The 26,316-nt window shown below is 37.0% G+C and overlaps 2 protein-coding genes across 12 annotated transcripts in view; both read left to right on the forward strand.

Annotated features, from left to right (window-relative positions):
• Nucleotides 1-11,453, forward strand: part of LOC113112320 (lysosomal-trafficking regulator-like) — a 68,549-nt gene extending 57,096 nt beyond the window's left edge. For all 11 annotated transcript variants that reach the window (XM_026277773.1, XM_026277779.1, XM_026277778.1 and 8 more), the window contains 12 exons: nt 454-610; nt 1,476-1,616; nt 2,544-2,761; nt 3,566-3,796; nt 3,961-4,150; nt 5,026-5,162; nt 6,860-6,958; nt 8,303-8,442; nt 8,607-8,704; nt 8,820-8,976; nt 9,316-9,387; nt 10,209-11,453. In XM_026277773.1, the coding sequence (XP_026133558.1) occupies nt 454-610; nt 1,476-1,616; nt 2,544-2,761; nt 3,566-3,796; nt 3,961-4,150; nt 5,026-5,162; nt 6,860-6,958; nt 8,303-8,442; nt 8,607-8,704; nt 8,820-8,976; nt 9,316-9,387; nt 10,209-10,347 (1,779 nt within the window). In that variant the 3' untranslated portion in view covers nt 10,348-11,453. The remainder of the gene's footprint in view (nt 1-453; nt 611-1,475; nt 1,617-2,543; nt 2,762-3,565; nt 3,797-3,960; nt 4,151-5,025; nt 5,163-6,859; nt 6,959-8,302; nt 8,443-8,606; nt 8,705-8,819; nt 8,977-9,315; nt 9,388-10,208) is intronic.
• An 891-nt stretch (nt 11,454-12,344) lies between these two features.
• LOC113112345 (guanine nucleotide-binding protein G(I)/G(S)/G(O) subunit gamma-4) lies at nt 12,345-24,365 on the forward strand. Its single transcript, XM_026277814.1, has 3 exons — nt 12,345-12,968; nt 16,052-16,159; nt 22,851-24,365. Exons 2-3 carry the CDS (start codon nt 16,061-16,063, stop codon nt 22,977-22,979), a joined length of 228 nt encoding a protein of 75 aa, XP_026133599.1. The 5' UTR covers nt 12,345-12,968; nt 16,052-16,060; the 3' UTR covers nt 22,980-24,365.
• Nucleotides 24,366-26,316: the final 1,951 nt, after the last annotated feature.

Below are 26,316 nucleotides of genomic sequence, written 5' to 3' on the forward strand. Positions count from 1 at the left end.
AACATTACGTTGCCTTCTAAGATATATTCTTCTGGCCAAATCCTGACGTAGCACCGTAAGTGTCCTTGGCAGAAAATGCATATATTTTATATTATTTTATTAAATATCTATTATTTCTAAAATATATTTATAATATTAATATATACATTGTTAAATAATAATATTATTTAATGAAAATCGATATCATATTCCCAATTTACAGTACACGCTGTGTATTTTTATGCTTGTGGGAGTATCATTTATTTTTTCTCTATTAAAATCAGTTGTGAATCAAGTGTCCCATGCATTAGTCATTTAGTAGACACTATTACAGTTAGCATGCTACCTAAGAAGACCGCTTACTACATATGCAAGGTTTTGGAACACAGTCTGCATTGCATTACTGCTTCATGAGTGTGCATGTTTAGTGTCATTAGTGTGTGTAAGTGTTAGTAACACTGATTTCCTCCACAGTACCTGGAGGAGGAGTTTAAGAAAGGCAGGACAGAGGACGACCCCATGCCCCCCGTCCAGCCCTATCACTACGGCTCTCACTACTCCAACAGCGGCACCGTCCTGCACTTCCTCGTCCGGCTGCCTCCCTTCACCAAGATGTTTCTGGCCTATCAAGGTCTTTCAAAATCATCTATCCTTTAGTCCAAACTTATTCCATGCAGATGGAAAATCTTTAATGTAAAAACCAAAGCAGGAAGAATTGAGTTTAGTATAATTGTACTAACGTCCACCTTCAGCTCGAGCTTTACGTGTCTTTTCTTGTCAAATCTTTACTGATTTTAGAATATCTTTGATCTTGTTAGTAATATCTCCAGATGAAGCAGTTTGGCTTTACTAGATTCTCCATTAATCATTTCTCAAATCTCAAATCTGATCATCAGGCTTTTGAGAAGTGTTTATTTGTTCATCTCTCAATAATCATTGGGTTGCATTGCATTATACGAGTTGATTACCAACTAAGCATTATTGGAGATATAGATTAACAACTGTTTTATTTATTTATTTATATATATGTATATGATTTTATGTAGTTATCTGCTGTACTGTCTATCTCATTGCTTTACATTAAAAACATTAAATTATTTTTTTTGCCATATTCTGCACTAAATTGCATATTTTTGCTCAGTTTGAGTCTCTGAAAAAAAATGAAGACTGAACGCATGATTTGTTGTCAGTTTAGAACGCCGAAGCTCGTCTGGTTTATTCTGCATCATAATTAGGATTCTGCATCGCTACCTTTTATAATATTTAACAGCACCTGCGTTTCCTGTGTTTGCAGCGAGGTCTTCAAACAAAGGCTGTCATTGAAAAGGGCCTTTCTGAAGTCTCACGCTACATGCATTAGCTTCAGAAAGATGATCAGGCCTTTCATCCAGCCTCTTTATTCGTCTTTGCTTCTTTCTCAGTCTATTTTTAGTTCAGTTGGTTTATCTGTATCAGGTTACAGGAGAAACTAATGAAAGGTTCTGTGTGTGTCACAGACCAGAGCTTTGATATTCCTGACCGAACGTTCCACTCCATGAACACCACGTGGCGTCTGTCGTCCTACGAGTCCATGACGGATGTTAAAGAGCTCATCCCAGAGTTCTTCTACCTGCCCGAGTTTCTGGTCAACAGAGAAGGTGTGCGCTCTTATACTGCTGGCTTTCTTCACCTCTTCTTCTAGCACTCAACTTCTCATGAGATCTAATGATGGAAATATAGGACCTAGGAAATCCATTTTTTCCCAAATTCCATAGTTTGGTTTTTTTTTTGGATTCAGTTTAAATGGTTACGTTTAAATTAAGTATTCAAAAAGCAGTCTAGTTAGTAGAAATAAAAATACTTACACAATTAAAAACAATTTTATTAAAAGTTACAAAAAAAAATAGTGGTAGTGGTTAGTAATCAAAAAGAATATCCAATTAATTGAAAACATAAAACAGTTTAATAAAAGTTATACTATTTAGTAAAAGTTTTTTAGTCAAGACTCATTTCTAATCAAATGAATTCATAAATCTTTAACAATTTAATAATTTCTTAGGTGTTTTTGTTTTATAATGGGTCCCTATAAAATGTTTGTTTTTTGGTTTGGTTTTAATTTCTCTGGATTCACAATTTAAAATGTATTTATTATGAAAATTGTGGCTCTCAAATTATGGTATAAAACATTTTAAAAAATTAGCGCTTCACGACAGATTTACTTTTAAAATAAAAACATGGACAAACAATTTTAATCTTTTTCATTATTATTATTTCTTTGAGGTACATGCTACTAAACAAAACTACAAAATATATTTATCATAATTAATTTAAGTTAAACCAAACTTTTATTTTGCAGACCTTTGTCATGAAGCCTTCTGTGTATATTTGATAGTTTTTATCAAATTAAATAATGAAATGCATCTGAATCTTATTGCTATAAAATGCCTTTTACTTTGAGTAACCTAGATCTTCGAGATGATTTTTTCTGTAAAAGCATTCTTGTTCAGTACATTAGAATCATATGATCTGAACATATCTTCCTCTTCTAATGTTAGCATGATATTTCCCACTTTCCCCTCTGGCAGGTTTTGACTTTGGCGTGCGGCAGAACAGCGAGCGGGTGAACCACGTCAATCTGCCGCCGTGGGCCAGGAATGACCCGCGCCTCTTCATCCTCATCCACAGACAGGCTCTGGAGTCAGAACAAGTCTCCCAGACGCTCTGTCAGTGGATTGACCTGGTGTTTGGACTCAAGCAGAAGGGCAAAGCTGCGGTCCACGCCATCAATGTCTTTCATCCTGCAGTACGAGTCCTTATTATGTACAGCTACAGCACACTCACAGCTGGAATTTAGACATTTATATATATATATATATATATACCGTATATGTGTGTGTGTGTGTGTGTGTGTGTGTGTGTGTGTCTGTGTGTGACCCTGGACCACAAAACCACCAGTCAATTTTTTAAATTATGATTTATACATCATCTGAAAGTTGAATAATAGTCTTTGGATTGATGTGTGGTTTGTTAGGAGGACAATATTTGGCCGAGATACAACTATTTGAAAATCTGGAATCTGAGGGTGCAAGAAAATCAAAATATTGAAAAATGAAAAATCACCTTTAAAGTTTAAAGTTTCTTAGCAATGCATATTACTAAACAAAAATTACGTTTTGATATATTTACTGTAGGAAATTTACTAAATATATTCATGGAACATAATCTTTACTTAATATCCTTATGATTTTTGGCATAAAAGAAAATTCCATAATTTTGATCCATAAAATGTTATTTTGGCTATTGCTACAAATATACCCCAGAGACTTAAGACTGGTTTTGTGGTCCTGCTTGAGTCTTTCTTGCTAACCAGGGCTGAATTTATTTGGTCAAAAATACAGTAAAATCTGTGAAATATTATTAAAAAATAAAATCACTGTTTTCTTTGTGAATATATTGTAAAATGTATTTTATTTCTGTGATGCTTCACTGTATTTTCAGCATCATTCCTTCAGTCTTCAGTGTCACATGATCTTCAGAAATCAGAATAATATACTGATTTACTGCTCAAGAAACATTTCTGATAATTTTCCTCTCCCTCTGTTTTTAGACGTACTTTGGCATGGACGTATCTGCCGTTGAAGACCCTGTACAGCGTCGGGCTCTAGAAACTATGATCAAGACGTACGGCCAAACACCCAGACAGCTGTTCAGCGCCTCACACATCAGCCGAGCAGGAAACAAACTCCTGTCCGAGGCAGAGCTTCCTGCAGCCATGGGCCTCCTGGTGCAGCTGGCCTTCAGAGAGAGCCGCGAGCCGCCCAAAGACACCGTCCACCCGGTACAGCAAACATACAGCGCTGAAACTTATTCAGGGTGACATTTAAACCAATAGTTCATATAAAAAATATATCTATCAAATTTAATGTTAATAAAAAAGGGTGGGCTCTTCTGGAAGAGAAAGACTTTATTTGAATCCTTTAACCCCCCTACTGTTGTTTCTAGAGTCCTCTGCCGTGGATAAAGGGCTTGAAATGGGGCGAGTATGTGGGATCCCCCAGTGCTCCGGACCCCGTGGTCTGTTTCAGTCAACCTCACGGAGAACACTTCGGTTCCCTGCTGGCGCTGCCCACGCGTGCCATCTGCGGCCTCTCGCGCAAGTTCTGCCTCATGATGATCTACAGCAAAGAGCAAGGTTAGGAGAACACACACACACACACACACATCTGGCTTACATATGAAATTATAAAGCTGATATATACTCTCTGTATTTAGTAAGATGCTGTTCTGAAAGAAATTAATACTTTTATTCAACAAGGATGTTGATTGAAAGTGACAATGAAGAAATGATAAAATAAATCCTATTTTTAGGTTGAATTTTCTGTTCATCTGTTAATCCTGAAAAATAGAATGCATCACGGTTTCCACAAAAAATATTGTGCAGCACGACTGTTTTCAACATTGATAATAATCAGAAATGTTTCTTGAGCAGTAAATCATCATATTTTCATGATTTCTGAAGATCATGTGACACTGAAGACTGGAGGAATTATGCTTCACAAGAAAAAATTACAGTTTACTATTTATTCACATAAAAAAGATTTAAATAATAATAATTCACAATAGTACAGTTTTTTTCTGCATTTTTTAAATCGTAAGAATAATAATAAATCAAATAATGTCTTAGTTAAAAAAAAATGGTATTGTTTGTGAATTTGAGATTTCATTTTCCTTTATTCATCTATGTTTATACATTTATTGGCAGATGTTTTTATTCAGTAAAGCAGATGTTAATGCCAGATGTAAACAAAACAAAAAACTAGATTTTTCTGGATTACTGGGAAAAGCAGGCACAGTTTATTAAGTTTATAATCAGCCATGATTTGAAAATGAAAATATTGAATGATTAATCAGTCCAGCTGTGTATCAGGCAGTTAATAATCTTGACTGTGTTTTGGTCCATGACCAGTCACTAGTGCTTTTATTGCATCTGCATCTGGAAATGAGTGAACGTGCTGTCGTTGGAAATCACCTCACAGTTGAAATGAAGTGTTTCCTCTGGTCTCTCAGGTGTAAGGAGCATGCACAGCACTGACATACAGTGGTCAGCTATTCTGAGCTGGGGTTACACCGACAACATGCTGCGTCTGAAGAGCAAACAGAGCGAGCCGCCCATCAACTTCATCCAGTGCTCACCGCTGCACCAGGTCAGAGCCAGAAACACCACACACACACACGCACACACACACACACATGCAGGCTACGCTTGGACCGTTTTCAGATCAATCTGTGTTTGAGAAGTTTCAGTTTGTACATCATTTTGTGATGTGGCAGTCATCTGCTTAATGTAGTTGTCCACAGCACCCTCTACTGTAAGTTACTCATAAAACATACCGAACATACACTATATGGATTTTAATATATAGTTTGTTTTGACTGAATAAGACAATTTGCATAATTGAGCAGTTGTTTTTAATTGTCATGTAAATAATGTCACAATGCAAAAATCATACTGGTTATAATATGACTTAGGGGTTAGGGTTATATATATATCACTGTTCTACTGACAGGTTTGACAAAATAACGAAGGCATTTCCATAAAATCTTTATTTAGTGGAAAACACAGTGATCAAACTCAGAGAACAGTAACCACTGGAGCAGGATAGATGATTACGACTAATATTTAGGAGTTCACAGCTGTCAGAAATCAGTAGGAATTGACTTGAGCACATGTCTAGTGTCTCACACTGCGCTGCTGTGATCTTGCTCCGCTCTTCTTCAGGTCTCTTCTAGAGTTCGGTGACTGTAGAGGGTTTCTAAGACACAACTTAGTCACCAGTGACTCTCCAGAGATGTTCAGTCGGGTTTAGAGCAGGACTTTTCATTATTTCAGTGTTTTCAGCTTCAAGAACTGCTTTACCTGTTTTACAGTGTGACAGGAACATTGTGTTTGGCTGATTGGGAGATGTTTGCAGGGAAGGAACCGTATGTTGCTGAAGGAGGTTCTGATGAATTTATCCCTGTGTCTGTATAAGAGACCGAACTATTGATACAGAGAACATCCCTCAAACCATCACAGCTCCTTCTTCTTCACACACTCAGCTTCAGTCTTTCCCCAGTGTGATGCTGATCATAATGTTTCCCAAATACAGTAGAGTTCTCCTCTCTCCACACAACACGCTCCTCAGTAAAGGAGAGTGGGGTCTTTTGATTGGTTCTGGTGATGAGAGGCTTGATCTCTGCAGAGTGTGCTTTCAGTCTGACTTCTCTTAAACAACCGACTCCGATCCAGATCCTGTTCAGTGCTGAACACATTCCCCATCCAGAGTCTCTGTCCTCTCTTTTTATTCGTCTCACGTGGACGACCAGCCTTTTTGAGGGACTTGAATCTAGAAATTAAGAAAACTGGAGGTTGTCCTCTAATTTTACTCTACACTGAAAGTGTGTGTGTGTGTTAAACATGTGAAATATTATTACTGTTTATAATAATTCTATGTGGATATCTATTAAATTGTAATTTATTTCTGTGATGCTCCGCTGTATTTTCAGCATCATTCCTCCAGTCTCCAGTGTCACATGATCTTCAGAAATCATTCTGATATGATGATTTACTGCTCAAGAAACATTTTTGATTATTATCAGTGTTGAAAACAGATGTGCTGCTTTTCCTGTAAACTGTGATTCAGGATTCTTTAGTAGAATAGAATTTTTTTTCTTTAGTAGAGTAGAATGTTCTAAAGAACAGCAGAATTTATTTAAAATAGAAATCTTTTGTAACATTATTAATATCTTTACTGGCACTTTTGATCAATTTAATGTGCAGACATGGTTTTGATGGGTTTACTGAGATTGGCTCATGGTTTCCTGCTCTCTATCCTCTCTATAACCTGTGCTCTCTCCTCAGGTGAGTAGCTGTGCATGGGTGCCGGACAGTTGTCAGCTGTTTACAGGCAGTAAGTGTGGAGTCATTACCGCCTACAGCAACCGCTTCACCACCACGATGGTACGTCACCATGGCAACACCCCCCCTCTTTCCCCACCCACGCAGCCGCCCACGTCCATTATCAGTAGAGCACCCACACACACACACACACACACACACACAGTGTTTGTAGTGGCCTTGTTAGTCATCTCCCGGTTGCCCTAGAAACACATTTCCTGCGGCCCACAGGTGGGCTGAAGTCTGGGCGTCAGACGGCTCTCTCTCATTGATAACGCATGAGCCATTCTGCTCCTCACGTTTGTTTAAATCAATCTTTCTGATATTAGAAGTATTTCAGTTCTGTCATCATTCATGTGTGTTGTTCCGAACCCAAATGACTGTCATCCGAGGAGTGCAAAAGAAGATATTCTGAAGAATGTTCACACTGCTCTTTTTCAAGACCACAGGCTGTCAAAATCACCATAAAAATGATGAAAATTTCCTTTTTCTCTTTTAACTCTTACATAGACTCTACATAGAGTAGACCTAAAGGGATGTAGATGAAGATCAGCCATTAGAGGCTCTTTTAGGAGCATTATGAGCATTATTCTTTATTACTTTAATGCACATAATTATATATATATATATAAGAATGAAATATTTTTGTATTTAATAAATATTGATTAATTTACAGTGCAATCAAATAGTATTAAAATTAGTATCAAGATTTATGTTTATTTAATTTATATATTGAGTTTTTATTAATATTTTGAATTAGTTTTATATTCTTGGTTTTAATTTTAAATTTAATCTTTTTTTATTATGTCTATTTTTAATCTTAATTAGATTTTTATTTATTTTTTAGTACATGAATAAAAATGAGGAATGCTGGCTTGGCAACTACCTGAAATAAAATAAATAATGTATTCTGGGGAACAAATTCAATATTTATATATATATATATATATATGGACAAAGTGACTCGTTAAATAAATTCATTTCAGTAAATAACAGTCAAACAACTGGATTCAGCCTCATACGCCACAAACTGCTCAAATGAAAGGTAGAAAAGCCACATTTTGAGTCCAATCTGCATCAAACTCTTCATAGTAAAAATAGCAGTGACGGACAAAGGAAATATTTTATAGTTCACATAAATCAGACATTGTAATGTGTGCACATATGAAAAGGTTTTTTTCCCTTTTATGTCCCTTTAAAAGTGATGAATATGAATTTCTGGCTGATTTAACTGTTAGCTTCATGCAGTCACGTGCTGGTTTGTTTACTGGAGCTCATAAAAGCAGATCAGAATCATCTGTTAAAGGGCTCTTTCAGCTCACTTCTGCTTATCGAGGCCATTATCCCTTCTCTAATAAGGCCATTACCCTCTAGATCTGCGTGTGATTCCAGTCTGTTCTTCCTCAGCCGACAGAGATGGAGGTGGAGACGCAGGTTCACCTGTACGGTCACACGGCAGAGGTCACGGGCCTGTTCGTCTGTAAACCCTACAGCATCCTCATCAGTGTCAGTCGAGACGGGACCTGCATCCTGTGGGACCTCAACAGGTCTGAGCATCTGACATCACCTTCATGCATTTCTGAGTGAAAGCTGTTTGATTGAGTGTATTAAAAGTACTTTTACATCAAAGTAGCAATGAATTACTTTAATATGGTATTTTCTTCATTGTGCGCTAGTAATGTTGAAATAAAGAAGGTTTCTTTTGTGTTAGGTTGTGTTACGTTCAGAGTCTCACGGGTCACAAGAGCCCGGTGAACGCCGTGTGCGCCAGTGAGACCACAGGAGACATCGCCACAGTGTGTGACTCAGGTGTGCTGCTTTTAAATAAATACAGTGTAAACCGGCTGCTGAAGTTGCTAAAAAATCTTTGCAAATATGAATTTGTATAGAATTGTAATCATGTTCTCTTCATGTGTGTGTGTAGTGGGAGGAGGAAGTGACCTGAGGCTGTGGACGATCAACGGAGATCTGATTGGTCACGTTCACTGTCGAGAGATCATCTGTTCACTGGCGTTCTCCAATCAGCCGGAGGGAGTGTCGGTGAACGTGATCGCTGGAGGACTGGAGAACGGTGTGGTCAGGTAAAACACACACCGACATGAACGCACAAACTCTACACCGTTTGAGACCAAATACTGATTCACTGATGAAACTCTGTTTGATTCTGTTTCTTACAGTGACTTTAAAAACACATTTCAGTAGTTGATGATGCATAAAAACTGCACAGCTATTTGTGTGACAATAAAAAAAATGGAATGAGATTATCTACTCGTCTTCTCGCCATTCAAAAAAGTCCAAGTGATGTAACTCTTATAAAATGGGTTAAAAAACAGTGGTTGAAAATAGGATAGATAGATGCTTTTTTACTCCATTTGTATACTGTATATGTATATAATATATATAATGTCATCATATTTCAGGTTGTGGAGCACATGGGACCTGAAGCCAGTCAGAGAGATCACCTTCCCAAAATCCAACAGGCCTATCAGAAGGTACACACTTTTACATCATGTGACACGTGGATTTATTCCAATATCTTTATTAGAAAAGTTGCATATACACTACTGGTCACTACAGCTCACCAGGGCTGCATTTATTCAATGACAAATACAGTAAAAACACTTATATTACTACAATGTGACAACTGTTGTTTTTTTTTAATGTGAATATATAGAAAAAAATTATTTATTTCTGTGATCAAAGCTGATTTTTCTGCATCAGTGTCAGATGATCTTCAGGAATCGTGATATTTTTGGAAAATTAAGAATGACATATTTTTGTGAAAACCATGAAACATACAGTTTGGTTTAAAATGATTTTACAAATTATACTTTTATTCAGAAAGGATGCATTGAATTGATCAAAAGTGACAGTAAAGACATTTGTAATGTCACAAAAGATTATATTTCAAACAAATGCTGTTCTTTTGAACTTTCTGTTCATCTGTGAATCCTGAAAAATAAAAAGAATCACGGTTTCCACAAAAGATATTAGTCAGTTCAACACTGATGATAATCAGAAATGTTTCTTGAGCAGTAAATCATCATATTTTCATGATTTCTGAAGATCATGTGACACTGAAGACTGGAGGAATGATGCTGAAAATACAGCGGAGCATCACAGAAATAAATTACAGTTTACTATGTATACACATAAAAAAACAGCCATTTTAAATTATAATAATATTTTAAGATTTTTACTGTATTTTTGATCAACTAAATGCAGCTTTGGTGAGCAGAAGAGACTTAAATGTTAATAACTGGTAGTGTAAGTGTCATGTGGTTATAACGTTTCCTTCTGGATTCTCTCTCAGTCTCACGTTCTCATGTGATGGTCATCACCTCTACACGACGAACAGCGAGGGCACGGTGATCGCGTGGTGCCGGCGAGACCAGCAGCGCATGAAGCTGCCCATGTTTTACTCGTTCCTCAGCAGCTACGCTGCAGGCTGATCCTGCGTCACGCCACCCGTTACCCACACAGGACGGACGCTGAGAGCGACCCCGCTGACCCAGGAAGAGGAGGAGCCAGCATGCACAAAGCCCCGCCCACGATCATCACAGATCCCGCCCCCTGGAACGCCATCGGAACAGACGGCACTTGAAGCTTCCGCACCATAAAGAGCAGGGGGTCGTGAGGCAGAGCGAGAGCAGGCCTTTCCCACATCATTTCTCCTCGTCTCTTCTGACTGATGATTCCTGTAGTATTGGTTCATGAGTTTGTGATTTTGAAAGCTGCTGCAATCTGGAACGTTTGAAAGCCTTTCCTGCTTTTTGTCCCTCGTCTCGCCATCCTGAGAATAGAAATCCTGCTTTCAAAGCCAAACCAGACTGAAATCATCTGAACACTACCCTCTGTCTGCGTTCCTGCTGAAGATGAATCTGTGATCTACGCGGCAAGCTTTAAACAGGACATTTTCAGCATGTGAAACTCGTGCATGAGTGACATGCAGCGGCGTAATGAATGTGTGCACGCAATGCCTTCTTCAACTTCATCCCTCATTGACAAACCCTGTTCTTCATTATAAAATGACCTTGGGAAGATCTTATGAATGTCAGAGGTGGTCGTGTGTCACTCATGAATAATTAACTCTGCTTACTGTGTATCTATCCTGTGTTTTTCTGCCATGTCTTTGTTTAACAGACACAAACGTCCCAGTTACCACATCAAATTCATAATAGTTCATTAAAAATGTGCTACTTTCTTCTTTTCTGTTTTGGTTTTGTGTTGCATGTTATGGTCACTTAAGTGGTATCTAACATTGGCAATACAATATAAAGTTTAGTCAGATCTACCTCTTGGATCCTCTGACAAATTAAATAACCTGTTTATTGTACAAAAACAACACTATATCCCTAAAACAAACAAACATTTTCTGTCAGTAAATTCAGATGCTCTCAACTGAGGAGGAGAATATTTGAAGTCCACCATCTAAACATGATCCAGAATGGTCTTTGTGTGTGTTTGTTTGTTTTCTGATCTGTATTTGCTGTTAGTTTGAGTCTTCCATTACATCGAACTGAATTATCTTGTCTTACATTTTAGTGTTTACCAGAAAGGGAATGCTTTCACCTCTTCCCCCACTACTACCACTGTTTCCAGAAACATCTACCATACGTATCACCTCGGCCCTCAAATTCTGAAGTTATTCAGTCAATGCAAACCCCAAAAAGAGCCCTGGTTATGTGTTTGTGTTTCGTTTTCAATCTATTTTCCATGCTTGCATCACATTTATCTCTTAATTATCCTGCACAGTATTGTCATGTTTGCATTTTCTCAGAAAGAGATTGATGTTAGTGGTATTGTGTGAATTTGTTTGACAGAATTATCACGAAAGGCATATTGTTCTGTTGAATTAGCAATGGTTTATGTAATCTAAGGATGATATGTTCACCAAGGCCTGGCTGGGACATTTATTCCTTTTTTTTGTATTTATGAAATATGTAATAAAATGTTACCTATATATAATATATAAATATAAATATTAAAGAAATTTTGATTCAGTTTGTTGGACTTGTTCCTTCTATATAAGATTATATAAGATAGATATTCTATAGAAGATCCATCCAGTGATCATCAGTTCTTAAAAGAATCTTTTTTTTTTTTCTAAGAGTAAAGAACTGTTTTCCACTATGAAGCACCTTTGGATGGATGTTAAAGGTTCTTCATCGCTTCCTGAAGATCTTAAAAAGTCTTAATTTGACCTTTCACCCATTAAGGCATTAAATCACAGCAGAAACTCATGGCATTAAATGTTGCACTGCGATAAAATAAAACATCTAAACACTTAAATCGAGATACATTTATTTGATTTGGAAATTGAACACATGAACTCGTTTTGCATTCAGAGAACATGACGTATTGGGTTCCCTTCATTTTATTCCTTCAATTTTCATAACTAAATCTAAAAAAAAAAAAAAAAAAAGTTACATTACCTTCCTAAAATCTGCAATAACCCTGATTGATGGAACCATGCACCAATAAAGAACCTTTATATTGTTCAGTCAGTTCTACACTCTTGGATCCGAAAGAGGAATTTCATAGCCATACCACTTTTGGTTCCCAAACAATCTTTCAGTTCCTTAAAGAACCACTTTCTTTTTGTTTTATTCTATTAACCAAGTTCCCAAATGCACTTGTGTCTTTGTTTAATTCGTGACTCTTCACAGTGTTACGTCACGGCGCGAGGTGGGTACGTCATCTCGGTGACCGGGAGACCCGGTGATGTCACATTAAGCAGGAAAACCTCACGTGGCTCTGGTGGTCCCTGCAAAAACGAGCCCTAACGGTCCTCCGCGGGACACCGAGCGTCTTCTGATACTGACCGCGGCGCGTCCGTCGGGCTTCTTAAAGGCGCAGCGACACCTGCGTCCTCCTCGCGTCACACCGAGGTTCCCCTCACATCCCGTGAACCGACGCCGACGCGAGCGCCAGAGCAGAAAGCGAGGAAACACTCGACGTTTAGCGGCGAACGGACGGACGGTGACGGTGTTCGAGGTGTTGCGGGTTTATCCTCGTCGCGTTCGGGTGGAGTCGAGCCACACACTGAAGTCTGAGCTGTGACACACTTCAGGTGGGTGTTGACTTCAGCAGCAGGTATTTCTGTTAATTGCCTTCCATCGCGTGCCCTTTCTTTTGCATTAGAACGTGTTTGCAACATTGTTACAATTCCAGAGTTCCGGAAGCGAACGCGGCTTCACGGGGGGCGGATGCGCTGGTTGTGTTACAGTCGAATGTAAACGCACTCGTGCTGTACATCCAGTCTGGAGGGACGCGGGATGATGGATGGCTCCCGCAGGATTTTTTGGGGAGTGATGCTGGAAGCTTGGGTGTTTGATTCCATCCTGTGGAACTGCGCGTTTACATCGAAACGCTCGGCTCTGAGGATCGTGAAGATCCAGAAGTGCGAAGCGTTCAGTGATCAGCTTCAGCAGCTCTGTGATCATTCTCGAAACGGCCTTGAATGAACGGATGGAGGAATCATAATCACGACCCTCGTGTTTTTTTATTATTATTTAATTTTTTTTATGATTCTAGATTTTATGCACATGTCGCCTACAAATAATGAGCTTTAAATGTGGTCTCGGGTAAATGTTGGTTTATTTCGGTGATGCTGAATTCTGAAGCATGTTATCCACCCGAGTGGCCTTTCTTCAGCACTGGTGTGGCGCTGCATGCACATGAGCTTCTCAAACGCCTTTTTAACCCTTATGTTCTGCTGAGACTCACTTTTTAATGCGGTGTGAAGTAGATTAATGTGTGAAACCGATCAGAATGAAGTTTGATCTGCTCTTTGACAGGTGTTACAGGAACCGTTATATCACAGCATTGGCATAGACTTGAGAAATTGTGCAAAACACACTGTGCAAGGTTTATAGTTCTGGAAAATACACAGAAATTAATAAAATCATAACAAGTCATAGACATTTCTATAGTGAATATATACACATCCATAGACTTGCATCAGTGAGAATGTGTAAGGTTTTCGAAAGTCTCTTGTGCACACCAAGGCTGCGTTTATTTGTGATAAAAAAAATACTGTAAAAATGCAAAATATTTTTACTATTTGATATAATAGACTTTTAATGTAATGTACTGTAAAATATAATTTATTTCTGTGATGCTCCGCTGTATTTTTTCAGCATCATTCCTCCAGTCTTCAGTGTCACATGATCTTCAGAAATCAGAATAATATGATGATTTACTGCTCAAGAAAAAGTTTTACTGCATCTACGGCTCTCAAAATTACTCAACCCCTCAGAACCTGCAGTACTTTACAAAACCAAGCTTTTCTGAAGATCTAGGATAAAAATTTAAATTGCATCTATAACAGTTCACTGGCATATTAAAAGTGATATTGTCAAAATATAATGTAATATTTTTGAGTTATAAGATTTTTTAATAGTACTGCTATGTCATAATTAGTCAACATTGCTGTTTTTAAATCACTTATTTGCATGGTGGGGAATAAAACCGTCTCAAAACACAATTAAGCCTTTAGAAACAAAAAAATGTCAACAGAGATCTCACAAAAGCTAAAGAGAAGAAATATTGTATTAATTTAAAAAGACTAAGGCTATATGAAGATTTCCAAGACATTGAAAGTTCCTAGAGACACAGCTCTCAGCCTTATTTCTTAGCTTAAAGTGTGTTTTACCAGAAAACCTTTGAGGGTGTTGAAGAAAAAGCACAATATCATAAAATGTTTAATCAGAGCAACTGAGAAAAACCGGCAATGTACAGCCAAAGACTTGTAAGATGACCCGATGAAAGGAGGAAAACCATTTCAAAGCAGTGTGTAAGAAGATCACTAGACAAGTATTGCTTTTATGTTGAGACATCTGGATGAATACCACTCTTGATTAAGAAGAACAATAAGCAAACTTGAACTTGCTCAAATTAATTTGTGTGGACCTGTGGAGCTCTGGAGGAATGTTATAAGGAGTGATGTGACCAAACTGGATCTTTTTGGACCCATGGATCAGCGGTGTCTGCTGCAAAACAGGCCAAGCTCATAAGCAGAAGAACACCATCTCCATCCTCAAACTCAGAGGTGGATCAATCCTGTTATGGGCTTTCTTTACTGTAGAAGGAAGTGGAAATCATGACTGTATGAAGGACATCATGGATTCTTTGAGGTACCACACCATTTTGACAAGAATTGTGATTCCTTTGTTGCAAAGACTGAAGCTGATGATCACTGGACTTTCCTGCAGGACAGTCATCCCAGAGTACACATCCAAATCTACTTCTGCTCGGTTCAGAGATCAGTCACAGAATGTTCTTGAGTGATCTGTTCAGTCTCCAGGCTTAATTATCATTTCAAATATCTGGATGAATTTGAAGAAAGCAGTGGCAATGTGACAACCAAAGATTATCAGTGATCTGCAAGCTTTATCAGGTGTGGAATGGGTCAAGACTGTAGTAGAGAGGTGACAGAAGCTTCGAAACACTTACAGACAGCGTTTCATGGTGATTTTAAAGAATAAAAGATTTTAATCATGAATAATTTTGAACATAAATGTTTCGAGTCATCATGATTCATCAGTGGTCAATTCTCAGAATCACTCAGAAGTGTATGAACAAACTTTCTCTAATACTTTACTGATGCCTCTGTTGAATTGTTTTATCAAATGTTGTTCACTTCAGCAAAATGCCCTGGAGGTCAAAGGAGTTGAATAATTTCAATTCTTGCATAAAAAAAAAATCTTACTGACCACAACATTTTTAATAGTGTGTGTGTGTGTGTGTGTGTGTGTGTGCATGCATCAGTCATGATTTCATGGCTTTACATAAATACTGTCACATGGAGACTTAGTTACAGTAAAGTACTGTAGTAGTACTATGGTAAAATGTTACAATAGTATCTTTTAACCTCCTCGTCCTCTATGAAATGAGTCAGGAGTTTGGAATTTATTTATTACTGTATTTGACTTTTAGTACTTTGATATATACATACCATGGTACTGAACGATCACAGTCTTCATATACAGTGTGGTACAGTATTTACTTGATACACCAAAGTACACTGGGAGTATGGTGTGTTGGTGTCAGGTCTGATTCTGTATGTGCTGTAATACCACAGAAGCAGGTGCATGCTGGTCTCCTGAGCTCTCAGACTCTCAGCAGCTCTTCTGGTGTGTGTTCTGTGTGCAGGACTCAATCATGAAGGACGGAATGGCTAATAACAGCACGGCCAGCATCTCTCAGGCCCGGAAAGCTGTGGAGCAGCTGAAGATGGAGGCCTGCATGGACAGGATAAAGGTCTTTTTAACTTCTCAAACTCATGTAAAAATGTCAACATCAGCCATTGATTTTTTTATCACAAGTTATGGTTTTCTTTTGCATGGAGCAGTTTACTCTTCAGTTTGCCATGAATATAGCCTTTGATGCCGATCTAGCATTAAATAATTAATTAATAAATGAATCAGTGCATGTTACAACAAGATGCATTAAAACACATTTCTGAATATCCTGGTTCACTTAAGAGTACCTCTGACTAGGGAAGTATAAACACTTCATGTTTCATGTGTCCACTTAGTCCCGCCCCCAAACTCACGTGATTGGTTGAATCAGAGGTTGACAAGTCAACTATTTTAACCCATCTAGTGTCTCTTTATTAACCTTCTAAAACAATTATATTTACGGTGGAGGTTTGTATTAAATCAATGGCCTGTTTACTGTAAATCATACTTCATATGCCATCATGTATGACGTGTGACGACCGCAGCATTAGGAGAATTAGGTTCGTTATCTGCTCTAATGTTTCCAGAAGACTAAGTGAGTGTAATGTGCTGTTAGCTGTAGTTGTGTGCGGTCTGACTGAGTGTTCAGCCTGTAAACCCCAGGGACGAGAGACGAAGGAGCACGGGCTCAGCTGTGCGTTCGGATGGATGTGGACTATTCTGCAGAGGTTTCTCGTCTGTCTGCTTCAGCGTCCTCCTGCAGATGGCAGATATTTTCTGACTGACATCAGATATGACCTCTGCTTTGAACATCTGGGAAATATTTTGGGAAGCAATCCATAGGTAGACTGATTCTTTATTGACACATTATATATATATATATATATAACTAAAACCTTTTAAAAAAAAAATTATTTAAACATTAAATATTCACATTTTATTTTATTTAAATATTTGAAATAATTATGAAAAATATATTTTTAACTTGATGTCCTAAAATAACAATCCAAAAAAAAAAAAAAAAAAAAATATATATATATAGAAAAAAAACTTTCTAAAATGTAAAATGACTAAAATTAAAATGAAACCAAAAAATGAAAATCAAAAGAATACTGATACACATTTAATAAGTAATTTGCATAGTCTTTCATTCATGCAAGTGTATATATGTATATTTGTGCATATAGTGAACATGCATATAACATTTCTAAATAATTGATTATATCTAAAATACATTAAATTTGTTTTGTTAATTAACTTTTAAGTTAAAGGGTTAGTTCACCCAAAAATGAAAATTATGTCATTAATAAATCACCCTCATGTCGTTCACGCTCACAACAGACACGGAAGAGAAGACGATGCTGAATTTTTGGACCAAAATGTATTTTCGATGCTTCAAAATATTCTGATGTCACATGGACTACTTTGATGATGTTTTTCTAACCTTTCTGGACATGGACAGTAGACCGTACACACAGCTTCAATGGAGGGACTGAGAGCTCTCGGACTAAATCTAAAATATTTTAAAGGGGGGGTGAAATGCTATTTCATGCATACTGAGTTTTTTACACTGTTAAAGAGTTGGATTCCCATGCTAAACATGGACAAAGTTTCAAAAATTAAGTTGTACGTTTGAAGGAGTATTTCTGTTCCAAAAATACTCCTTCCGGTTTGTCACAAGTTTCGGAAAGTTTTTTTCGAGTATGGCTCTGTGTGACGTTAGATGGAGCGGAATTTCCTTATATGGGTCCTGAGGCACTTCTGCCGGAAGAGCGCGCGCTCCCGTATAGCAGAGCACTGAGAGCACAACAGACTTCACTGATCAGAGCGAGAGCGACGCCAAATGTCACAAAAGAAGTGTGTTTTTGGTTGCCAGAGCAAGACAACCCTGCACAGATTAGCAAAAGAGAAACAGCATTAAGGGACCAGTGGATGGAGTTTATTTTCAAACAAGGCCCGGTTTGACGCCGGATTTGCACATCGTTTATTTCTTAAGGATGATGCAATCCCAAGGAAAAAGGGTCACGATCGTGTGTTGGAACCGCAGGCGGTGAGTAAAACTGCTTCAAATATCTCTGCCTCCTTGTTAGTGCGTCCGCCTCCCATCGGAGACCCGGGTTCGAGCCCCGCTCGGAGCGAGTCGTTGCTGCTGCTGCTCTCGTTCAGTTTCAGCCTCGGGATCTGATTCTGGATCATAAATATATGCTGAATCTGACTGTAAGACATGGTTTGTTTTGGTTGGTTTTGTCCTCACGTAATGTCACAGCTTCCAGACGCTCTCAACGCAAAAGCCTACTGGCGCTCGTGATTCTTTAGCTCCGCCCACACGTCACGCCTCCAGCCGCTCGTGTTTTTCAGGGAAAAATCGGTACAGACTATCTTCCTCTTATAAATATAATAAAACTAAAGACTTTTTGGAGATATGAAGGATGCAGTACTACTCTATAGGTAATCAAGATTAACAGGATATTGAGTGAAAACCAGCATTTCACCCCCTCTTTAAACTGTGTTCAGAAGATAAACGGAGATCTTACGGGTTTGGAACGACATGAGGGTGAGTTATTAATGACATAATTATGATTATTGGGTGAACTAACCCTTTAACTTGCATTGATGAATCATTCACAATAAGATCAGAGAAATGTATTAATAATGTAAATGGAGTTACTTCTGATTCTTCTCACAGTAATCCGTAGAAACGTTCTGATCATCTGACTGCTGTGAGACGTCTCATGTGCTCCATGTCTCACTCAGACACACAAAGGTTGTTTTATCACAGAGCAGGAAGTGCAGGATTAAATGGGATTGTGGGAATGAAAGTTGAAGAGAAAGAGGTGTTCTCTAAATCAAATGAAGATGTTTCTGTGTGGACGAGCTCATCAGAGTGCTCGGTTTGATTGCGTTCATTAATTTCTCAATCACAGTGGAATGTGATCTGTGCTAATTAGTGCGGCGTGTGCTGTAATTACAGACTCCCAGCGGCCCGAGCGCCGCTCATGTGAATACTGGAGGAGTCCATTAGGGCTCCATGTGACACATACAGGAACAAATGAAAGGTCTCTTCTGCTCGTGAAGGCTGCATTTATCTGATTAAAAATACTGTAAAAAATGTTTTATATTATTACAATCTAAAATAACAGTTTCTATGTGAATATGCTGTAAAATGTAATTTAGAGAAAGAGAGAGAGAGAGCGATATCCTAAACTGCTGAGATAATTACACGTCTGATTCGCGAACTAATGATTCATTTGAACCGATTCAGTTTAATGAAGGGTTTAAACAACTGACCTGTCATATACTGAACTCACGAGACGTCTGAATTGGTGTAAAAAAAAAAAAAAATCTGTAACACTTAACAATAATGTTCTATTTATTAAACTATTTGACTACATTATTTAACATTTACTATTACTGAACTGCACTTCTACAACATTGTTAATTTCAACATTTAGGCTATAGCCTTCATCAAAAGTTGCACAGTAATGCACTGTGAAGTAACATTACCAAACAATGAACAGCTGTGTTTTTATTAACTAAGATAAACAACGATTAATAAACAGTAACAAAAGTATTGCTCGTGGGAAGTTCATGTTTTATATATTTTAAAATATATTCAAATAGAAAACTTATTTTTAATAGTGATGTCTGTCTATCTATCTATGATTCTATCTCTCTGGTACTCCAGTGTATTTGGAGGAATTATGATGGTGCATATAATAAACATAGTAATACCGTGGTATATTTAGGTTCTTTGATGTAAGTGTGTGAAGATGGAAATGTAGTGTGTGTGTTCAGCGTGATGTTTGTATGTTTGTGTCACTTGTACCATCTGGCTGTGAGCATCACACACACACACCGCTGAAGCTCATGATTCCCATCCGACGGCTGCGTCTCTCTCTCTCTCTCTCTCTCTCTCTCTCTCTCTCTCTGTCTCTGTCTCTCTCTCTCTCTCTCTCTCTCTCAGACTCTTTCCTGGACCCATGCACTCCTGCTCCTCTGACAAGCAACACAATATGAGCTATTCATAAAAGATACGCCACTGACTGCATCATTTGTTCACCAAGTTATAGGTTCCTGTCAGGTCAAAGAGTCTTATCGTTAGTGGCGTCACTAGACTTACTTGTATTAAAAATATTATTTTAAGTAATATCAAATATGACTTGTATTGCTCACATTATTCTTGTATTACTGATGAATGATCTTATACTGACCTAATAATTTTTTCTATCAGCTGTTCATAATCAGAACTACTGATTCAAGATTCACTCTTTTGAATCGATTCCTTGTGTCAGTCAAACAGGTCTGAACTGGTTTGCGATTCAGTTGTGAACGAATCGATTGAATGAATGAATGATTCAGTGTCAAAGACAGTGATCTGCTGCCACCTACTGGTGGTTTCAATTATTTTTTTTAACGTATAGCCCTAAATTTAGTTATTTAAATCCTTTAATATTTCTATATTCAAAACTTTATATTTCAAACATTCATCTCATAACATTGCTGTTATGAATTTAAATTTCTTGTTACACAGTCTGTAAATATTTTTTAATTTGTGTTCTTCTGTTGTCCTGATTGTATCTTATTATTTTTATTGACATTTTTTGTTTTTAAAATGTAAATTATTTGATAAAAGTTTATAAATAAAAATTTTGACCCAAAAGATGACATATACATTTAAGTTTTCATTAAAGTAAAAAAAAAAAGGCATTACAAAGGTCAATTTTGCACTTTAAAGAGTTAAATATAGCCTCATACTGGGAAGGTTAATTTCTCTCATCAATCAGAAGGTGTTCCTAATTCTTATTTATTTATTTATTTATTTATTTTAAGTAGAAGCACAAGAGCTCCTGATCCGAAATGTAAGCATTAAGTCCTCAAGAATGTAATGATAGCTTTTAAAAACTAATTGCAAATGTTTATTCAAAGTGTTAACTATTAAACATAATCTACAAATGCAATACTGTACCTCTAATAAATAAGAAGAGTTTTGTAGGCTTGTAGAAAATTACTAATCATTCTCATTTTTATTTAATCATCATTTCATTTCACTAATCAAATTATTATAATTTTTTTAATTAAACACAGGGGGTCATTAATGATGCTTACATTGAAACTTGTGGAAAATTGACACAGAGTGGATCACAAAACCAATCTCCAGACATCGGGATGTATGCATCATCTGAAGCTGAATAAATCTTCTCTCCATTAATGTCTGGTTCGTTAGGAGGACAATGTTTGTCTGAGATACAACTATTTGTAAAATCTGGAATCTGAGGGTGCAAAAAAATCGAAATATTGAGAAAATCATCTTTAAATGTGTTCAAATGAAGTTCTTAGCCATGCATATTATTAATCAAAAATGATGTTTTGATATATTTACTGTAGGAAATGTACTTGATATCTTCATGGAACATGATCTTAATATCCTAATGATTTTTGGCATAAAAGAAAAATGTATAATTTTGACTAATACAATAAGGGCCACACACACACACACACACACACACACATATATATATTAGGCAAACCGGTAGTGAATAATGCACAAATGAATAAGAAATGAATAGTTTATATTTTTCTCTTGTGTGCTTCGCTCTGACTGATTTAGGCCAGAATTGTACAAAGGCCTAGAAATAGCAGTGAACATAATGGACTGTGATAAATGTCATGTTTTTGTGTGTTTATTCAGCGTGACATTTGCCGACTAAAATCCTCCTCTTTCACTTCATTTTTTTTAAATGTCTTTGCCTAGACTAGATATTTTTGTACAGCAGTCAGCTAACCCTGTAAAACCATGAGCCAGTGTCTGTGGACTCCACTGATCTCTGATCAGTTTATCAGAACAGAGATGCTAGAGCTGAGCAGATAATGTTCACATCTGTTCGCTGAACTACAGTGTCCTGGATGAGACAAAGCATTGCAATGGGAAAATATTGTTTTTATCATAATAATTATTATTATGGTTGTTTTGTTTTGGAGTTTATCTATGATACTAAAAGTGGAAAACATTAAGATCATAACAAATGATTTAGAAACCTCTCGCTCTCATTTATTTGATAAAAAATACAGTAAAAACTGTGATATTGTGGAATATTATTACCATTTAAAATAACTGTTTCCTGTTTGAACATAAAATTGTAATTTAATTGTCAGCATCATTACTCCAGTCTACAGTGTCACATGATTATTCAGAAATAATACAATTTTTTTATGAAAAATAAATAAATAAATATATATATAATAATAATAATAATAATAATAATTATATATATATATATAATTTCTTTTTTTTTTTTTTGCAAATCATGACACACTACCATACAAAAATTTAAATTAAAAGAAAAATGAAAAAATCTTAATTTACTCAGCAAGGACACATTTTATCCAAAGTTAGATGTTACAAAATACTTTAATATGCTGTTCTTTTTTAACTTTTTATTAATATTTCCACAAAAATATGAAGCAGTACAACTGTATTCAACACTGATAATAATAATTAATGTTTCTTGAGCAGTAAATCATCATATTTTCATGATTTCTGAAGATCATGTGACACTGACGACTGGAGGAATGATGCTGAAAATACAGCTGTGCATCACAGAAATAAATTACTTTTGGATGTATATTACAATAGATGTCAGTTATTTTGTAACTGTAAAAATATTTCAGTGTTTTTACTGTATCTTTAATTAATCAAATGCAGCCTTGGTGAGCAGAAGAGACTTGTCTCCAGATCTGTGCCTAGTCTAAAGCCCTCACTCTGTCCTCAGGTGTCCAAGGCCGCGGCAGACCTGATGGCGTACTGTGACGCTCATATACGAGAGGACCCGCTCATCGTGCCCGTCCCGGCCTCAGAGAACCCCTTCAGGGAGAAGAAGTTCTTCTGCACCATCCTCTGAGTTTGGGCCGGGGAGCGAAGGGTCTGTGTCCTCGTCTCTGGCTGCCGCCGTTGAGCTGTGTTTGAGCGGCTGTTGACGGTCCGATCCCTCCTGGACGCCTCTGGGGGGTCAGGGGTCAATTAACTGGCAACCCAATCAGAGCGTCTCATGTCTCGTTAAATAGGTTTGTTATTGCTTCGTAATTAGAGAACAGCCTTTCTCACTGCTTCTGGGATGAGAGTTTTTAGTGTTCATTTCTCGTGCCACAGAGGAACAGGTGGCTGTTTTGTAACTGTTTTGTATAAACTTGTGCTATATTTGATACGCATCACTGGTCAAATGTTTGGACACACTTGAGCGAGGCTTCAAACAAACATGCATTATTAAGAGAATTTAGTTTTTTACTTTAAACTCGGGACAAAAACAACAGAAGTCAGTGTAACAGTAGTTATCTATGCATCCATTTTTAATTTGATTGTTAATTTTCCAAAGCAAGAGAGAAACAGCTCAAATATAAGATATAATTAATTTGTTGCATATTTTGATCTCTAAATCATTCCCACAATCCCCTTTGTTGTATTTCATAGGTTGCATGACTATTTTCTGTTTTTGAATATTAGTTATAATAAAGATTGAATAGATGCATTCAAACTTTTGACTTTGATCTGAATTTAGATTAATTAAATTTAACTTCTCCTTCAATGGCTGCTGAAAATTCAGCTTTGCATCACAGGAATAAATTACCTTTTAAAATGTATTCAAATAGAAAACTGTTATTTTAAATTCTAATAATATTTCAGAATATTTTACTGTGTTTCTGATCAAATAAATGAAAATGAAAGTCAGAATACAGAATGAGCAGATGTGTCTAAATATTTGACTTGTAGTGTATCTGTAAAGCATTTGTGTTTGTATATTTCCAATCTCTCCCCATTTTCTGGTATGGTGATATTTGAGATATTTCTAATCTGCTTATATGAAATCAAATCTCAACCAGTTTCCAAATTACATTGTGATAAAATACAACATTTCCTCGCAGAAACCCCTTCAGACCGGAGATATTAATGTACGAGGTCTCCACCGTACAGATGTGTTTTCTGCCCCATCTGTGAGGCCACATTATTTTCCTCTTTATCATAAAGATATTTAGATATTTCACAATAATCGAAGCTGAAGTGTGTCATTTCACAATTCAAACAGGTTTCCCGAACGGGAAAGTCACAGTGTTCGACCTTTCACTGAAATCAACCCAGAAACAGCTCACTTATACGTGACTCTACGCGTTAAATGGGTATTTCAAAGAAAAAGTTCATACATATCCCTGTAATTTATTCAAAGATGTAGAAGAGTTTGTTTCTTCGTCAGATTTGGAGAAATGTAGCATTGCATCATTTGCTCTGCAGTGAATGGGTGCCGTCAGAATGAGAGTCTGATAAAAACATCACAATAATCCACAGCACTCCAGTCCATCAGTGAACATCTGGAGAAGACAAAAGATGAAACACATCCAGCATTAAGATGTTTTTAACTAAATACATAGAGTCTATAATCCAGAATAACACTTCCTCCAGTGAAAAAGTGTTCTGGTCTGAATCAAGAGAGAAATCTGCACTGTTTAAACAGCTCTAAACAAATATGTGTCTGGATTTTGATGTGAGAGACAACAGCAGATGCACTTTTTCACTGGAGGAAGTGTTATTATGGTTTATAGACTCTATGTGTTTGAGTTAAAAACATCTTAATGCTGGATGTGTTTCATCTTTTGTCTTCTCCAGATGTTCACTGATGGACTGGAGTGCTGTGGATTACTTGTGAGACTCTCATTCTGACGGCACCCATCCACTGCAGAGCAAGTGATGCAATGCTACATTTCTCCAAATCTGACGAAGAAACAAACTCATCCTGATCTCGGATGATCTGAGGGTGGACTACATCAGCTAATGTAAAAGAAATGACACACAGCACCATTGAATTGGGTCTGAGTTCGATTTAAATAGTTTTTTTTATTCAGTGTAAACCTCTTCCCACATGCAAACAGGCAGATTGTTTCCTAAACTCACATCCCGCTGATGATGAGGATTTCTTCACACTTTCTGAACGGCCTTACTAACACTGACTCGCTCCACAATCGTTTCGGAGCTGTTCTGTTCTGGTCCTGATTTAAACAGCAAGGCCTTTGACTGAAAAGCCCAACGGAGAGCCCATGTGTGTGTGTGTGTGTGTGTGTGTGTGTGTACAGAGGTGGTTTCTGAGTGCCAAGTACTGTGACTATGGCGTGTCCTCTAAACTGTTATTTCACAGGCTCTTTCCTATTCAAACTAAAAACAGCAACAAAAAAAGCACAATGTCAAATGTTTTTCTTTATATCGCTGTCATTTTAGTTTAGCCTTTGCTAATTTATATGAAACCAAGTGTTATTATAGTTATTGCGCAGCTCCTGATTGAGCTGTTGCTTGTGTGGTCTTTTATTAAAGCCCCTTTAAAGTGTGCCACGGTGGACTGGGGTCTTTTTGATTTTATATCTGGAGATCCACCTCAAAAAGTGCACAGAGGTTTATTTAAAAATGCTAATGTTGCACGAGATCGCCTTTAAATTCAGAGCAAGCGAAGAGTGTGTATGCAGGTGGGTGTTCAGAATGATATTGTGTCCTAAACGCTTGATATTGACTTTTATAATCGCGCTGATGCTCCTTGTGTTCAGAGAGAATGAGGGTCTGTTGGTTTCACAGGCGAATGGAGTCCTGCTGATTTCTACAGAATTACGGTACAAATAAACTCCAAAATGTAAATGATCTTTTACATGATATTATGATTATTATTAATAATAATATATGATTATAAAAACATAACTTGCATGGACTGATTACCCTATTTAAATATTAGAACTTTGAGATACCTTGTAATGGAATCGATGCCTAAATGTATGGATTTGTTGGTGCTTTTCTGCACTTTTCTCTTTTAGAAGTCTGAATGTGTAGATCTGTGCAGTTGTATAAATTAATAAACATTTTAAAACTGTCTGCATTCGATATCTAGGGTGCTTGCTTTGTAAGAATGATGTGCTTGATTTTATGTGTTCTCTGACAATAACAAACTTTTGAAAAAGTTTCAGTTACAATCACGAAGTTAAATTGTGTGGTGACGGGAGACACCTAGTGGTAAAACAGAGTATTGCACATGCTTTTTGTGTGATTTAAAATGATGATACATTATGCACACAATATATTTCTGACCGTGTAAAACTTTTTTTTTTTTTTGACACATAGTAAAAAAGTAAGTTAAAGTAAAAGTGGTTTACGATAGATTAACAAAAATTCGTTCAGAACTTTTTTTTTTTGCACATTAATCATACCATTAA

Source organism: Carassius auratus, chromosome 13 (assembly GCF_003368295.1).
Source record: "Carassius auratus strain Wakin chromosome 13, ASM336829v1, whole genome shotgun sequence".
Classification (NCBI taxonomy): Eukaryota; Metazoa; Chordata; class Actinopteri; order Cypriniformes; family Cyprinidae; genus Carassius; species Carassius auratus.

What these genes read in the sequence shown, in the direction of transcription:
- LOC113112345 (XM_026277814.1), top strand. Translation starts at nt 16,061, where the DNA reads ATGAAGGACGGAATGGCTAATAACAGCACGGCCAGCATCTCTCAGGCC. An exon ending in CCTGCATGGACAGGATAAAG is followed by an intron (nt 16,160 to 22,850) that starts GTCTTTTTAACT and finishes CTCTGTCCTCAG; the next exon opens with GTGTCCAAGGCCGCGGCAGA.